This window comes from Oncorhynchus keta, unplaced genomic scaffold (assembly GCF_023373465.1).
Source record: "Oncorhynchus keta strain PuntledgeMale-10-30-2019 unplaced genomic scaffold, Oket_V2 Un_contig_13988_pilon_pilon, whole genome shotgun sequence".
Lineage (NCBI taxonomy): Eukaryota > Metazoa > Chordata > Actinopteri > Salmoniformes > Salmonidae > Oncorhynchus > Oncorhynchus keta.
Window position 1 is genome coordinate 27,754 of NW_026278473.1, and position 17,503 is coordinate 45,256.

Here is a 17,503-nt window from a genome sequence, read left to right on the forward strand (position 1 = left end):
TGTGTGTCGTCTGCATAGCAATGATAGGAGAGACCATGTGAGGTTATGACAGAGCCAAGTGACTTGGTGTATAGCGAGAATAAGAGAGGGCCTAGAACAGAGCCTGGGGACACCAGTGGTGAGAGCGCGTGGTGAGGAGACAGATTCTCGCCACGCCACCTGGTAGGAGCGACCTGTCAGGTAGGACGCAATCAAGCGTGGGCCGCGCCGGAGATGCCCAACTCGGAGAGGGTGGAGAGGAGGATCTGATGGTTCACAGTATCGAAGGCAGCCGATAGGTCTAGAAGGATGAGAGCAGAGGAGAGAGAGTTAGCTTTAGCAGTGCGGAGCGCCTCCGTGATACAGAGAAGAGCAGTCTCAGTTGAATGACTAGTCTTGAAACCTGACTGATTTGGATCAAGAAGGTCATTCTGAGAGAGATAGCGGTAGAGCTGGCCAAGGACGGCACGCTCAAGAGTTTTGGAGAGAAAAGAGAGAAGGGATACTGGTCTGTAGTTGTTGACATCGGAGGGATCAAGTGTAGGTTTTTTCAGAAGGGGTGCAACTCTCGCTCTCTTGAAGACGGGAGGGACGTAGCCAGCGGTCAGGGATGAGTTGATGAGCGAGGTGAGGTAAGGGAGAAGGTCTCCGGAAATGGTCTGGAGAAGAGAGGAGGGGATAGGGTCAAGCGGGCAGGTTGTTGGGCGGCCGGCCGTCACAAGACGCGAGATTTCATCTGGAGAGAGAGGGGGAGAAAGAGGTCAGAGCATAGGGTAGGGCAGTGTGAGCAGAACCAGCGGTGTCGTTTGACTTAGCAAACGAGGATCGGATGTCATCGACCTTCTTTTCAAAATGGTTGACGAAGTCATCTGCAGAGTGGGTTAACTGTCTGACAGCCAACCAGGGAACAGTGGGTTAACTGTCTGATGGCCAACCAGGGAACAGTGGGTTAACTGTCTGACAGCCAACCAGGGAACAGTGGGTTAACTGTCTGATGGCCCACCAGGGAACAGGGAACAGTGGGTTAACTGTCTGATGGTCTACCAGGAACAGGGAACAGTGGGTTAACTGTCTGATGGCCAACCAGGGAACAGGGAACAGTGGGTTAACTGTCTGACGGCCAACCAGGGAACAGTGGGTTAACTGTCTGATGGCCAACCAGGGAACAGTGGGTTAACTGTCTGATGTCCAACCAGGGAACAGTGGGTTAACTGTCTGATGGCCAACCAGGGAACAGTGGGTTAACTGTCTGATGGCCAACCAGGGAACAGGGAACAGTGGGTTAACTGTCTGACGGCCAACCAGGGAACAGTGGGTTAACTGTCTGATGGCCAACCAGGGAACAGTGGGTTAACTGTCTGACAGCCTACCAGGGAACAGGGAACAGTGGGTTAACTGTCTGACAGCCTACCAGGGAACAGGGAACAGTGGGTTCTGTCTGACAGCCTACCAGGGAACAGGGAACAGTGGGTTAACTGTCTGACGGCCAACCAGGGAACAGGGAACAGTGGGTTAACTGTCTGATGGCCAACCAGAGAACAGTGGGTTAACTGTCTGATGGCCAACCAGGGAACAGTGGGTTAACTGTCTGATGGCCAACCAGGGAACAGTGGGTTAACTTCTCTGACAGCCTACCAGGGAACAGGGAACAGTGGGTTAACTGTCTGATGGTCTACCAGGGAACAGTGGGTTAACTGTCTGATGGCCAACCAGGGAACAGTGGGTTAACTGTCTGACAGCCTACCAGGGAACAGGGAACAGTGGGTTAACTGTCTGACAGCCTACCAGGGAACAGGGAACAGTGGGTTAACTGTCTGACAGCCAACCAGGGAACAGGGAACAGTGGGTTAACTGTCTGATTCCCAACCAGGGAACAGTGGGTTAACTGTCTGATGGCCAAGCAGGGAACAGGGAACAGTGGGTTAACTGTCTGATGGCCAACCAGGGAACAGGGAACAGTGGGTTAAATGTCTGATGGCCAACCAGGGAACAGGGAACAGTGGGTTAACTGTCTGATGGCCAACCAGTGGGAACTGTCTGGGCCAACCAGGGAACAGTGGGTTAACTGTCTGATGGCCAACCAGGGAACAGTGGGTTAACTGTCTGATGGCCAACCAGGGAACAGTGGGTTAACTGTCTGATGGCCAACCAGGGAACAGTGGGTTAACTGTCTGATGGCCAACCAGGGAACAGGGAACAGTGGGTTAACTGTCTGACGGCCAACCAGGGAACAGGGAACAGTGGGTTAACTGTCTGACGGCCAACCAGGGAACAGGGAACAGTGGGTTAACTGTCTGATGGCCAACCAGGGAACAGTGGGTTAACTGTCTGATGGCCAACCAGAGAACAGTGGGTTAACTGTCTGACGGCCAACCAGGGAACAGTGGGTTAACTGTCTGATGGCCAACCAGGGAACAGGGGGTTAACTGTCTGACAGCCAACCAGGGAACAGTGGGTTAACTGTCTGATGGCCAACCAGGGAACAGGGAACAGTGGTTAACTGTCTGACAGCCAACCAGGGAACAGTGGGTTAACTGTCTGATGGCCAACCAGGGAACAGTGGGTTAACTGTCTGACAGCCTACCAGGGAACAGGGAACAGTGGGTTAACTGTCTGACAGCCTACCAGGGAACAGGGAACAGTGGGTTAACTGTCTGACAGCCTACCAGGGAACAGGGAACAGTGGGTTAACTGTCTGACGGCCAACCAGGGAACAGGGAACAGTGGGTTAACTGTCTGATGGCCAACCAGAGAACAGTGTGTTAACTGTCTGATGGCCAACCAGGGAACAGTGGGTTAACTGTCTGATGGCCAACCAGGGAACAGTGGGTTAACTTCTCTGACAGCCTACCAGGGAACAGGGAACAGTGGGTTAACTGTCTGATGGCCAACCAGGGAACAGTGGGTTAACTGTCTGATGGCCCACCAGGGAACAGGGAACAGTGGGTTAACTGTCTGACAGCCTACCAGGGAACAGGGAACAGTGGGTTAACTGTCTGACAGCCAACCAGGGAACAGGGAACAGTGGGTTAACTGTCTGATTCCCAACCAGGGAACAGTGGGTTAACTGTCTGATGGCCAAGCAGGGAACAGGGAACAGTGGGTTAACTGTCTGATGGCCAACCAGGGAACAGGGAACAGTGGGTTAAATGTCTGATGGCCAACCAGGGAACAGGGAACAGTGGGTTAAATGTCTGATGGCCAACCAGGGAACAGGGAACAGTGGGTTAACTGTCTGATGGCCAACCAGGGAACAGTGGGTTAACTGTCTGATGGCCAACCAGGGAACAGTGGGTTAACTGTCTGACGGCCTCTACAAGGAGGGGCCATTAGACAACACTAACCTCCCTCCTCCACAAGGAGGTGCCATTAGACAACACTAACCTCCCTCCTCTTCAAGGAGGTGCCATTAGACAACACTAACCTCCCTCCTCCACCAGGAGGTGCCATTAGACAACACTAACCTCCCTCCTCCACAAGGAGGTGCCATTAGACAACACTAACCTCCCTCCTCCACCAGGAGGTGCCATTAGACAACACTAACCTCCCTCCTCCACCAGGAGGTGCCATTAGACAACACTAACCTCCCTCCTCCACAAGGAGGTGCCATTAGACAACATTAACATCCCTCCTCTACAAGGAGGTGCCATTAGACAACACTGACCTCCCTCCTCTACAAGGAGGTGCCACTAGACAACACTAACCTCCCTCCTCCACAAGGAGGTGCCATTAGACAACACTAACCTCACTCCTCAACAAGGAGGTGCCATTAGACAAAACTAACCTCCCTCCTCTACAAGGAGGTGCCATTAGACAACACTAACCTCCCTCCTCCACAAGGAGGTGCCATTAGACAACACTAACCTCCCTCCTCCACAAGGAGGTGCCATTAGACAACACTAACCTCCCTCCTCCACAAGGAGGTGCCATTAGACAACACTAACCTCCCTCCTCTACAAGGAGATGCCATTAGACAACACTAACCTCCCTCCTCTACAAGGAGGTGCCATTAGACAATACCTCCCTCCTCTACACGGAGGTGCCATTAGACAACACTAACCTCCCTCCTCTACAAGGAGGTGCCATTAGACAACACTAACCTCCCTCCTCTTCAATGAGGTGCCATTAGACAACACTAACCTCCCTCCTCTACACAGAGGTGCCATTAGACAACACTAACCTCCCTCCTCCACAAGGAGGTGCCATTAGACAACACTAATGATGAACTGATGAACAGGGTATTACAGGGAGTTGAACAACACCCATTAGCACAGAGCACTGAGTCCTCTCTCCTCCTCTCCTCCTCTCCTCTCCTCTCCTCTCCTCTCCTCTCCTCTCCTCTCCTCTCCTCTCCTCTCCTCTCCTCTCCTCTCCTCTCCTCTCCCTCCTCTCCTCTCCTCTCCCCTCTTCCCTCCCCTCCCCTCCCCACAGACACAAGATAACGATTCCCAAGGCTTTTTAGAAGCTGCATTTTTTTAATGACCAGCCAGGCCAACAGCAAATTTATCACATCCATTTTCAACGTAGATTTCATTAATTAGGGAGAATCCCATGTCCTGGAACCTTATAAAACGGAATTGGAATTAATGAGTCGAGATCTCAGAGAAAAAAATGCTTTGTGGGAAAAAGACCCAATCTACTATTAAACAGACAGATTTTGATGGGGATTATGCTAATTCGATTTCTGCCGCTGAAATTGCGGCAGAAGAGTTTAACAATTCGCTATTTAAAGGATGTCCTAACGCTGCTATGTGTCTATAAAATACAATACATATTGTCATTAAACACTTGTAATAAAAATTGATTACATTGTAATTTACCACCGTAACAAAGAGGGGACAAAATGGCTAGAAGTGATTTTTTGGCTTAAAAAAAAAAGAGTGTCCCCTGTAAGTCACTGGAGCTACAGTAATGTTAACATGAGATTGGGCATCGGTGCTTTGGAGAAGTGTTGATCGGTCAGCCGGGCAGTGAGTTAGATAACTGGGAAGAGAGGGGAAGGGGGAAAGAGAGAGAGAAAGAGGAGAGAGAGAAAGAGAGAGAGAGTAAGAACTAGAGAGAGGAAGAGAGAGAGAGAGAGAGAGAGAGAGAGAGAGAGAGAGAGAGAGAGAGAGAGATAGAGAGAGAGAGAGTAAGAACTAGAGAGAGGAAGGAGGAGAGAGAGAGAGATAGGAGAGAGAGAGAGTAAGAACGTAAGAACTAGAGAGAGGAAGGAGAGAGAGAGAGAAAGAGAGAGAAAGAGAGAGTGAAAAACAGAGAGAGACCATTGAATTGAGAGAGAGAGAGAGAGAGGTAGGAGAGACAGAGGTAGGATCTGTAGCTGGTTTAATTGGCATACTGTATCTTCCTCTTATCTCTCTATCTTATACCGTTAGTTCTGTATCTATGACATCTATGTATTTGATACCATACCACTGATTCCGCTCCAGGAAATTACCACGAGCCCCTCCTCCCCAATTATGGTGCCACAAACCTCCTGTGAATCATACCCACTGACCCACACTGTCAGAGGGAAGAGGAGCAGTGCTGCAGTCTCCCCTCCCTCCCTCCCTCCCTCCCTCCCTCCCTCCCTCCCTCCCTCCCTCCCTCCCTCCCTCCCTCCCTCCCTCCCTCCCTCCCTCTCTCCTGGTCTCAGAGATAGTCACCACAGAGTCCTCTGGAGAATGAAGGTCTGGTCTCAGAGATAGTCACCACAGAGTCCCCTGGAGAATGAAGATCTGGTCTCAGAGATAGTCACCACAGAGTCCCTGGAGAATGAAGAGCTGGTCTCAGAGATAGTCACCACAGAGTCCCCTGGAGAATGAAGAGCTGGTCTCAGAGATAGTCACCACAGAGTCCCTGGAGAATGAAGAGCTGGTCTCAGAGATAGTCACCACAGAGTCCTCTGGAGAATGAAGAGCTGGTCTCAGAGATAGTCACCACAGAGTCCTCTGGAGAATGAAGAGCTGGTCTCAGAGATAGTCACCACAGAGTCCTCTGGAGAATGAAGAGCTGGTCTCAGAGATAGTCACCACAGAGTCCTCTGGAGAATGAAGGTCTGGTCTCAGAGATAGTCACCACAGAGTCCCCTGGAGAATGAAGATCTGGTCTCAGAGATAGTCACCACAGAGTCCTCTGGAGAATGAAGAGCTGGTCTCAGAGATAGTCACCACAGAGTCCCCTGGAGAATGAAGGTCTGGTCTCAGAGATAGTCACCACAGAGTCCCCTGGAGAATGAAGAGCTGGTCTCAGAGATAGTCACCACAGAGTCCATGGAGAATGAAGGTCTGGTCTCAGAGATAGTCACCACAGAGTCCACTGGAGAATGAAGACCTGGTCTCAGAGATAGTCACCACAGAGTCCTCTGGAGAATGAAGGTCTGGTCTCAGAGATAGTCACCACAGAGTCCCTGGAGAATGAAGACCTGGTCTCAGAGATAGTCACCACAGAGTCCCTGGAGAATGAAGAACTGGTCTCAGAGATAGTCACCACAGAGTCCCCTGGAGAATGAAGAGCTGGTCTCAGAGATAGTCACCACAGAGTCCCCTGGAGAATGAAGGTCTGGTCTCAGAGATAGTCACCACAGAGTCCCTGGAGAATGAAGAGCTGGTCTCAGAGATAGTCACCACAGAGTTCCCTGAGACTTAAGAGCTGGTCTCAGAGATAGTCACCACAGAGTCCTCTGGAGAATGAAGAGCTGGTCTCAGAGATAGTCACCACAGAGCCCCTGGAGAATGAAGGTCTGGTCTCAGAGATAGCCACCACAGAGTCCCTGGAGAATGAAGAGCTGGTCTCAGAGATAGTCACCACAGAGTCCCTGGAGAATGAAGAGCTGGTCTCAGAGATAGTCACCACAGAGTCCCCTGGAGAATGAAGGTCTGGTCTCAGAGATAGCCACCACAGAGTCCCCTGGAGAATGAAGAGCTGGTCTCAGAGATAGTCACCACAGAGTTCCCTGGAGAATGAAGAGCTGGTCTCAGAGATAGTCACCACAGAGTTCCCTGGAGAATGAAGAGCTGGTCTCAGAGATAGTCACCACAGAGTTCCCTGGAGAATGAAGAGCTGGTCTCAGAGATAGCCACCACAGAGTCCCCTGGAGAATGAAGAGCTGGTCTCAGAGATAGCCACCACAGAGTCCCCTGGAGAATGAAGAGCTGGTCTCAGAGATAGTCACCACAGAGTCCCCTGGAGACAATGAGGACACAGAGGACAAGAGGGCCGCTGTTTTTCTCTGATGCTTTTTCTCCTGTGAGATACATTCCGTCTCTTGCGAACTGAAGGAAAATGATGAAAACAAAGAGAAGCGAAATATCAATTATTTTACATGTTTTCCCCCCCAAAAAACATTGGTCAATGTTGTGTGTGAGGGGTGGGGTTGTGTGTGAGGGTGGGGTTGTGTGTGAGGGGTGGGGTTGTGTGTGAGGGGTGGGGTTGTGTGTGAGGGGGTGGGGTTGTGTGTGAGGGGTGGGGTTGTGTGTGAGGGGTGGGGTTGTGTGTGAGGGGTGGGGTTGTGTGTGAGGGGTGGGGTGTGTGTGGGGGTGGGTTTGTGTGTGAGGGGGTGGGGTTGTGTGTGGGGGGTGGGGTTGTGTGTGAGGGGTGGGGTTGTGTGTGAGGGGGTGGGGTTGTGTGTGAGGGGTGGGGTTGTGTGTGGGGTGGGGTTGTGTGTGGGGTGGGGTTGTGTGGGGGGGTGGGGTTGTGTGTGAGGGTGGGGTTTGTGTGGGGTGGGGTTGTGTGTGAGGGGTGGGGTTGTGTGTGTGGGGTGGGGTTGTGTGTGAGGGTGGGGTTGTGTGTGAGGGGTGGGGTTGTGTGTGAGGGGGTGGGTTTGTGTGTGAGGGGTGGGGTTGTGTGTGAGGGGTGGGGTTGTGTGTGAGGGGTGGGGTTGTGTGTGAGGGGTGGGTTTGTGTGTGAGGGGTGGGGTTGTGTGTGAGGGGTGGGGTTGTGTGTGAGGGGTGGGGTTGTGTGTGAGGGGTGGGGTTGTGTGTCACTACGCTCCTCAACACGCTCCTCAACAGGTTCCTCAACACGCTCCTCACTACGCTCCTCACTACGCTCCTCAACACGCTCCTCACTACGCTCCTCAACACGCTCCTCACTACGCTCCTCAACACGCTCCTCACTACGCTCCTCAACACGCTCCTCACTACGCTCCTCACTACGCTCCTCACTACGCTCCTCAACACGCTCCACACTACGGTCCACACTACGCTCCTCAACACGCTCCTCAACACGCCTCTCCTACGCTCCTCACTACGCTCCTCACTACGCACCTCAACACGCTCCTCACTACGCTCCTCGCTCCTCAACACGCCTCACTACGCTCCTCAACACGCTCCTCACTACGCTCCTCACTACGCACCTCACTACGCTCCTCACTACGCTCCTCAACACGCTCCTCACTATGCTCCTCAACACGCTCCTCACTACGCTCCTCAACACGCTCACTCACTCCTCACTCCTCACTACGCTCCTCACTACGCCTCACTACGCTCCTCAACACGCTCCTCACTACGCTCCTCAACACGCTCCTCAACACGCTCCTCACTTCGCACCTCACTACGCTCCTCAACACGCTCCTCAACACGCTCCTCACTACGCTCCTCACTACGCTCCTCAACACGCTCCTCAACACGCTCCTCAACATGCTCCTCACTACGCTCCTCACTACGCTCCTCAACAGGTTCTCAACACGCTCCTCACTACGCTCCTCACTACGCACCTCAACATGCTCCTCACTACGCTCCTCACTACGCTCCTCACTACGCTCCTCACTACGCTCCTCACTACGCTCCTCAACACGCTCCTCACTACGCTCCTCAACACGCTCCTCAACACGCTCCTCACTTCGCACCTCAACTACGCTCCTCAACACGCTCCTCAACACGCTCCTCACTACGCTCCTCACTACGCTCCTCAACACGCTCCTCAACACGCTCCCTCAACATGCTCCTCACTACGCTCCTCACTACGCTCCTCAACACGTTCCTCAACACGCTCCTCACTACGCTCCTCACTACGCACCTCAACATGCTCCTCACTACGCTCCTCACTACGCTCCTCACTACGCTCCTCACTACGCTCCTCTCCTCAACACGCTCCTCACTACGCTCCTCAACACGCTCCTCACTACGCTCCTCACTACGCACCTCACTACGCTCCTCACACGCACCTCACTACGCTCCTCACTACGCCTCAACACGCTCCTCACTATGCTCCTCCAACACGCTCCTCACTACGCTCCTCAACACGCTCCTCACTACGCTCCTCCTCGGCTCCTCAACACGCTCCTCACTACGCCTCACTACGCTCCTCAACACGCTCCTCAACACGCTCCTCACTTACGCACCTCAACTACGCTCCTCAACACGCTCCTCAACACGCCTCACTACGCTCTACGTTCTCAACACGCTTCTCCTCACTACGCTCCTCAACACGCTCCTCAACACGCTCCTCAACACGCTCCTCACTACGCCTCACTACGCTCCTCCAGGTTCCTCAACACGCTCCTCACTACGCTCCTCACTCCTCACTACGCTCCTCACTCAACACGCCTCACTACGCTCCTCAACACGCTCCTCAACACGCTCCTCACACGCACCTCAACTACGCTCCTCAACACGCTCCTCAACACGCTCCTCACGCCGCTCCTCAACTACACGCCTCGCACGCTCCTCAACACGCTCCTCAACACGCTCCTCACTACGCCTCACTACGCTCCTCAACACGCTCCTCAACACGCTCCTCAACACGCTCCTCACTACGCTCCTCACTACGCACCTCAACACGCTCCTCAACACGCTCCTCACTACGCTCCTCTCACACGCTCCTCACTACGCTCCTCACTACGCTCCTCACTACGCTCCTCAACACGCTCCTCAACACGCCTCTCACTACGCTCCTACTACGCACCTCAACATGCTCCTCACTACGCCTCACTACGCTCCTCACTACGCACCTCAACTACGCTCCTCAACAGGTTCCTCAACACGCTCCTCACTACGCTCCTCACTACGCTCCTCAACACGCTCCTCACTACGCTCCTCACTACGCACCTCACTACGCTCCTCACTACGCTCCTCAACACGCTCCTCACTATGCTCCTCCAACACGCTCCTCAACTACGCTCCTCAACACGCCTCCTCACTACGCCTCACTACGCTCCTCACTACGCTCCTCACTACGCTCCTCACTACGCTCCTCAACACGCTCCTCACTACGCTCCTCAACACGCTCCTCAACACGCTCCTCACTTCGCACCTCACTACGCTCCTCTCAACACGCTCCTCAACACGCTCCTCACTACGCTCCTCACTACGCTCCTCAACACGCTCCTCAACACGCCTCAACATGCTCCTCACTACGCTCCTCACTACGCCTCCTCAACAGGTTCTCAACACGCTCCTCACTACTCCTCACTACGCACTCAACATGCTCCTCACTACGCTCCTCACTACGCTCCTCACTACGCTCCTCACTACGCCTCACTACGCTCCTCAACACGCTCCTCACTACGCTCCTCAACACGCTCCTCAACACGCTCCTCACTGGCTTCAGCACCTCAACTACGCTCCTCAACACGCTCCTCAACACGCTCTCAACACGCTCCTCACTACGCTCCTCACTACGCTCCTCAACACGCTCCTCAACACGCTCCTCAACATGCTCCTCACTACGCTCCTCACTACGCTCCTCAACAGGTTCTCACACGCTCCTCACTACGCTCCTCACTACGCACCTCAACATGCTCCTCACGCTCAACACGCTCCTCCTCGCTCCTACTACGCTCCTCACTACGCTCCTCACTACGCTCACTACGCTCTCAACACGCTCCTCCACTCAACTACGCTCCTCAACACGCTCCTCACTACGCTCCTCACTACGCCTCCACGCTCCTACGCTCCCTCACTCCTACGCTCCTCAACACGCTCCTCACTATGCTCCTCAACACGCTCCTCACTACGCTCCTCTCCTCAACACGCTCCTCACTACGCTCCTCACTACGCTCCTCACTACGCTCCTCACTACGCCTCCTCACTACGCTCCTCAACACGCTCCTCAACAACACGCTCGCACCTCAACTTCGCTCCTCACACGCTCCTCAACACGCTCCTCACTAACACGCTCCTCAACACGCTCCTCAACTACGCTCCTCAACACGCTCCTCACTACGCTCCTCACTACGCTCCTCACTACGCTCCTCAACACGCTCCTCACTACGCTCCTCAACCGGCTCCTCCAACACGCTCCTCACTACGCTCCTTACTACGCTCAACACGCCTCGCTCCTCACTACGCGCTCCTCAACACGCTCCTCAACACGCTCCTCACACGCTCCTCACTACGCTCCTCAACACGCCTCACTACGCTCCTCACTACGCTCCTCACCTCAACGCTCCTCAACGCACGCCTCCTCACTACGCTCCTCACACGCTCCTCACTACGCTCCTCAACACGCTCCTCAACACGCTCCTCACGCTCCTTCGCACCTCAACTACGCTCCTCACGCTCCTCTACGCTCCTTACGGCCCTCACTACGCTCCTCAACACGCTCCTCAACACGCTCCTCAACATGCTCCTCACTACGCTCCTCACTACGCTCCTCAACAGGTTCCTCAACACGCTCCTCACTACGCTCCTCCTACGCACCTCAACATGCTCCTCACACGCTCCTCACTACGCTCCTTCACTACGCTCCTCACTACGGCTCCTCACTACGCTCCTCAACACGCCTCACTACGCTCCTCAACACGCTCCTCAACACGCTCCTCACTACGCCCTCAACACGCTCCTCAACACGCTCCTCAACACGCTCCTCACTACGCTCCTCACACGCTCCTACGGTTTCCTCAACACGCTCCTCAACACGCTCCTCACTACGCCTCCTCACTACGCACCTCAACAGGTTCCTCAACACGCTCCTCACTTCGCGCCTCACTACGCTCCTCAACATGCTCCTCACTACTCCTCACTACGCGCACCTCACTACGCTCCTCAACTACGCTCCTCCTCACTACGCTCCTCACGTTCCTCACACGCTCCTCAACACGCTCCTCACTACGCTCTCACTACGCTCCTCACTACGCTCCTCACTACGCTCCTCAACACGCTCCTCACTATAAGCGCTCCTCAACACGCTTCGGCACCTCCACTACGCTCCTCAACACGCTCCTCACACGCTCCTCTCACTACGCCTCACTCCTACGCTCCTCACTACGCCTCAACACGCTCCTCAACACGCTCCTCACTACGCTCCTCAACATGCCTCAACACGGCTCCTCAACACGCTCCTCCTCCTCACTACGCTCAACATCTCCTTACGCCTCAACTCACTACGCTCCTCAACAGGTTCCTCAACACGCTCCTCACTATGCTCCTCACTACGCTCCTCACTACGCCCCTTCAACAGGTTCCTCAACACGCTCCTCACTACGCTCCTCACTACGCTCCTCACATGCTCCTCACTACGCTCCTCAACACGCTCCTCACTACGCTCCTCAACACGCTCCTCAACACGCCTCGCTCCTCACTACGCACCTCAGCATGCTCCTCTACGGCTCCTCAACACGCTCCTCAACACGCTCCTCACTACGCACCTCACTACGCTCCTCAACACGCTCCTCACTACCCCTCACTACGCTCCTACGCCTCAACACGCTCCTCAACACGCTCCTCAACACGCTCCTCACTACGCACTCCTACGCACCTCACTACGCTCCTCACTACGCTCCTCACTATGCCTACGCTCCTCAACACGCTCCTCACTACGCTCCTCTCCACACGGCGCCTCCTCCTAGGCTCAACACGCTCCACTACGCTCCTCACTACGCTCCTCAACATGCTCCTCACTACGCCTCACTCACTCGCTCCTCACTACGCTCCTCACTACGCTCCTCCTACGCTCCTCAATACGCCTCACTACGCCCCTCACACGCACACGCTCACTACGCTCCTCACTACGCTCCTCCTACGCCTTACACGCTCCTCAACACGCCTCCTCACTAACACGCTCCTCACTCGCCCCTCACTCGCACCACGCTCTCAAACGCTCCTCACTACGCTCCTCACACTACGCTCTCACGCACCTACGCTCCTCACGCTCCTCAACACGCTCCTCAACACGCTCCTTAACAGGTTCCGCGCTCACTACGCTCCTCACACGCTCCTCAACACGCTCCTCAACACGCTCCTCAACACGCTCCTCAACATGCTCCTCACACATGCTCCTCACTACGCTCCTCAACTACGCTCCTCAACAGGTTCCTCAACACGCTCCTCACTACGCTCCTCACTACGCTCCTCACTACGCTCCTCACTACGCCTCGCTCCTCCTACGCTCCTCAACTACGCACCTCAACACGCTCCTCACTACGCTCCTCACTACGCTCCAACTACGCCTCAACACGCTCCTCAACACGTTCCTCACGCACCTCCTCAACTACGCTCAACACGCTCCTCAACACGCTCCTCACTACGCTCCTCACTACGCCCTCAACACGCTCTCAACACGCTACGCCTCAACACGCTCCTCACTACGCTCCTCAACTACGCCTCAACACGCTCCTCCTTACACGCTCCTCACTACGCTCCTCACGCCCCTCCTCAACACGCTCCTCACTACGCTCCTCAACACGCCTCCTCAACACGCCCTCAACACGCACTACGCTCCTCACTACGCACCTCAACACGCTCCTCACTACCCCTCACTACGCTCCTCTCGCACCTCAACGCCTCAACTACGCTCCTCAACAGGTTCCTCAACATGCTCCTCACTACGCTCCTCACTACGCTCCTCACACGCTCCTCACTACGCTCCTCACTCGCTCCTACGCACGCTCCTCAACACGCTCCTCACTACGCTCAACTACGCTCGCTCCAACTACGCCTCAACTAGGTTCCTCAACACGCTCCACACTACGCCTCCTCTCCTACGCTCCTCACTACGCTCCTCCTCGCTCCTCACTACGCTCCTCACTACGCACCTCAACATGCTCCCTCACTACGCCTCACTACGCTCCTCACTACGCACCTCAACACGCTCCTCACTACGCTCCTCACTACGCACCTCAACACTCCCACACTCGGCTACGCCCCTCACTCCTCCTCACTACGCCTCACTACGCCCCTCCTCGCACCTCAACACGCTCCTCAACACGCTCCTCACTCGCTCCTCCTAGCTCCTACGCACCTCAACATGCTCACTACGCTCCTCACTACGCACCTCACTTACGCCTTACACGCTCTCAACATGCTCCTCACGCTCCTCACTATGCTCCTCCTCCTCACTACGCCTCCTAACTCCTCACGCCTCCTCACACGCTCCTCACACGCCTCACACTACGCTCCTCCTCGCTCCTACGCTCCTCCATTCTCCTCACTACGCTCCTCACTACGCTCCTCAACACGCTCCTCAACACGGTTCCACTACGCTCCTCACTACGCTCCTCCTCACCTCAACTACGCCCCTCACTATGCTCCTCCTACGCCCCTCACTACGCACCTCCTCCTACGCTCCTCAACACGCTCCTCACCTCTACGCCTCAACACGCTCCTCACTACGCTCCTCACTACGCACCTCAACATGCTCCTCACTACGCTCCTCACTACGCACCTCAACTACGCTCCTTAACAGGTTCCTCAACACGCTCCACCTACGCTCCTCACTATGCTCCACTACGCCCCTCACTACGCCCTCACTACGCTCCTCAACACGCTCCTCAACACGCTCCTCCAACACGCCTCACTACGCTCCTCACTACGCTCCTCACTACGCTCCTCAACATTCTACGCCTTTCACTACGCTCCTCAACACGCTCCTCAACAGGTTCCTCAACACGCTCCTCACTACGCTCCTCACTACGCTCCTCACTACGCACCTCAACTCGCTCCTCAACATGCTCCTCAACAGGTTCCTCAACTACGCTCCACACTACGCTCCTCACTACGCCTCACTACGCCCTCACTACGCTCACTACGCTCCTCACTACGCTCCTCACTACGCCCCCTCACTACGCTCCTCAACACGCTCCTCACTACGCTCCTCAACAGGTTCCTCAACATGCTCCTCACTACGCTCCTCACTACGCCTCAACGCACCCCAACACGCCTCACTACGCTCCTCACTACGCTCCTCAACAGGTTCCTCAACACGCTCCTCACTACGCTCCTCACTACGCTCCTCACTACGCCCCTCACTACGCTCCTCAACACGCTCCTCACTACGCTCCTCAACAGGTTCCTCAACATGCTCCTCACTACGCTCCTCACTACGCTCCTCACTTACGCACCCCAACACGCTCCTCACTACGCTCCTCAACACGCTCCTCAACACGCTCCTCAACAGGTTCCTCAACACGCTCCTCACTACGCTCCTCATTACTCTCCTCAACAGGTTCAACAGCCCCCAGTCCCCAGCCCCCAGCCCCCCAGACTCCAGCCCTCACCCCCCCAGACCTCAGCCCCCCAGACTCCAGCTGCCAGCTCCCAGCCCCCAGACTCCAGCCCCCAGACTCCAGCCCCCAGACTCCATCCCTCAGCCGCCCCAGACTCCAGCCCCCAGACTCCAGCCCCCAGACTCAAGCCCTCAGCCCCCCAGCCCCCAACCCCCAGACTCCAGCCCCCAGCCCCCAGACTCCAGCCCTCCAGACTCCAGCCAGCAGCCCCCAGTTCCAGCCCCCAGACTCCAGCCCCCAGCCCCCAGACGCCAGCCCCCAGACTCCAGCCCCCAGACTCCAGTCCCCCAGACTCCAGCCCCCAGCCACCCAGACTCCAGCCCCCCAGAGTCCAGTCCCCCAAACTCCAGCCTCCAGCCCTCCAAACTCCAGCCACTAGACTCTAGCCCCCAGCCCCCAGACTCCAGCTCCCAGCCCCCCCAGACTCCAGCCCCAGACTCCAGCCCCCAGACTCCATCCCTCAGCCCCCAGACTCCAGCCCCCAGACTCAAGCCCTCAGCCCCCAGCCCCCAACCCCCAGACTCCAGTCCACAGACCCCCAGACTCCAGCCCCCAGACTCCAGCCCTCCAGACTCCAGCCAGCAGCCCCCAGACTCCAGCCCCCAGACTCCAGTCCCCAGCCCCCAGACGCCAGCCCCAGCCCCCAGACTCCAGCCCCCAGACTCCAGCCCCCAGACTCCAGTCACCCAGACTCCAGCCCCCAGCCCCCAGACTCCAGCCCCCAGAGTCCAGTCCCCCAAACTCCAGCCTCCAGCCCTCCAAACTCCAGCCACCAGACTCCAGCAATCAGCCCCCAGACTCCAGCCCCCAGATTCCAGCCCCCAGCACCCCAGACTCCATCCACCAGCCCCCAGACTCCAGCCCCCAGACTCCAGCCCTCAGCCCTCAGCCCCCAGATTCCAGCCCCCAGCCCTCAGACTCCAGCCCCCAGACTCCAACCACCAGCCCCCAGCCCCCAGACTCAAGACACCAGCCCCCAGTCTCCAGCCCCCAGACTCCAACTACCAGCCCCCAGCTCCAGCCCCTCCCCAGCCCCCAGCCCCCAGACTCCAGCCCCCAGACTCCAGCCCTGCAGACTCCAGCTTCCAGCCCCCAGACTCCAGCCCCCAGACTCCAGCCCCCAGACTCCAGCCCCAGACCCCAGCCCCCAGCTCCCCAGACTTCAGCCCCCAGCTCCCCAGCTCCCCAGACTCCAGCCCCCAGACTCCAGGTCCCAGCCCCCAGACTCCAAACACCAGCCCCCAGACTCCAGCCCCCAGATTCCAGCCCCCAGACTCCAGGACCCAGCCCCCAGACCCCAGACCCCCAGACTCCAGCCCCCAGACTCCATACCCCAGCCTCCCAGATTTCAGCCCCCGGACTCCAGCCCCCAGATTCCAGCCCCCAGCCCCCAGACTCCAGCCCCCAGACTCCAGCCCCCAGCCCCCAGACTCCAGCCCCCAGACCCCAGCCCCCAGATTCCAGCCCCCAACGCCCCCAGACTCCAGCCCCCAGACTCAAGCCCCCAGCCCCCAGTCCCCAGCCCCCAGCTCCAGCCCACCAGCCCCCAGTCTCCAGCCCCCAGCTCCAGCCTGTAAAGACCCTTACTGAAACAGAGAACAACTGTAAAGACCCTTAGTGAAACAGAGAACTGTAAAGACCCTTACTGAAACAGAGAACAACTGTAAAGACCCTTACTGAAACAGAGAACAACTGTAAAGACCCTTACTGAAACAGAGAACAACTGTAAAGACCCTTACTGAAACAGAGAACAACTGTAAAGACCTTACTGAAACAGAGAACAACTGTAAAGACCCTTACTGAAACAGAGAACAACTGTAAAGACCCTTAGTGAAACAGAGAACTGTAAAGACCCTTACTGAAGCAGAGAACAACTGTAAAGACCCTTAGTGAAACAGAGAACAACTGTAAAGACCCTTAGTGAAACAGAGAACTGTAAAGACCCTTACTGAAACAGAGAACAACTGTAAAGACCCTTACTGAAACAGAGAACAACTGTAAAGACCCTTAGTGAAACAGAGAACTGTAAAGACCCTTACTGAAACAGAGAACAACTGTAAAGACCCTTACTGAAACAGACACCACACTGTAAAGCCTCTC

General features: G+C 55.9%; 1 protein-coding gene across 1 annotated transcript; it reads left to right on the forward strand.

Moving 5' to 3' along the window:
• Positions 1–15,342: 15,342 nt before the first annotated feature.
• LOC127918303 (uncharacterized) lies at positions 15,343–16,980 on the forward strand (the record flags this gene model as incomplete). Its single annotated transcript, XM_052501594.1, has 2 exons — positions 15,343–16,768; positions 16,819–16,980. Coding segments are annotated over 2 exons (1,588 nt in total), but the record flags the coding sequence as incomplete, so codon positions are not given.
• Between the last annotated feature and the right edge of the window lie 523 nt (positions 16,981–17,503).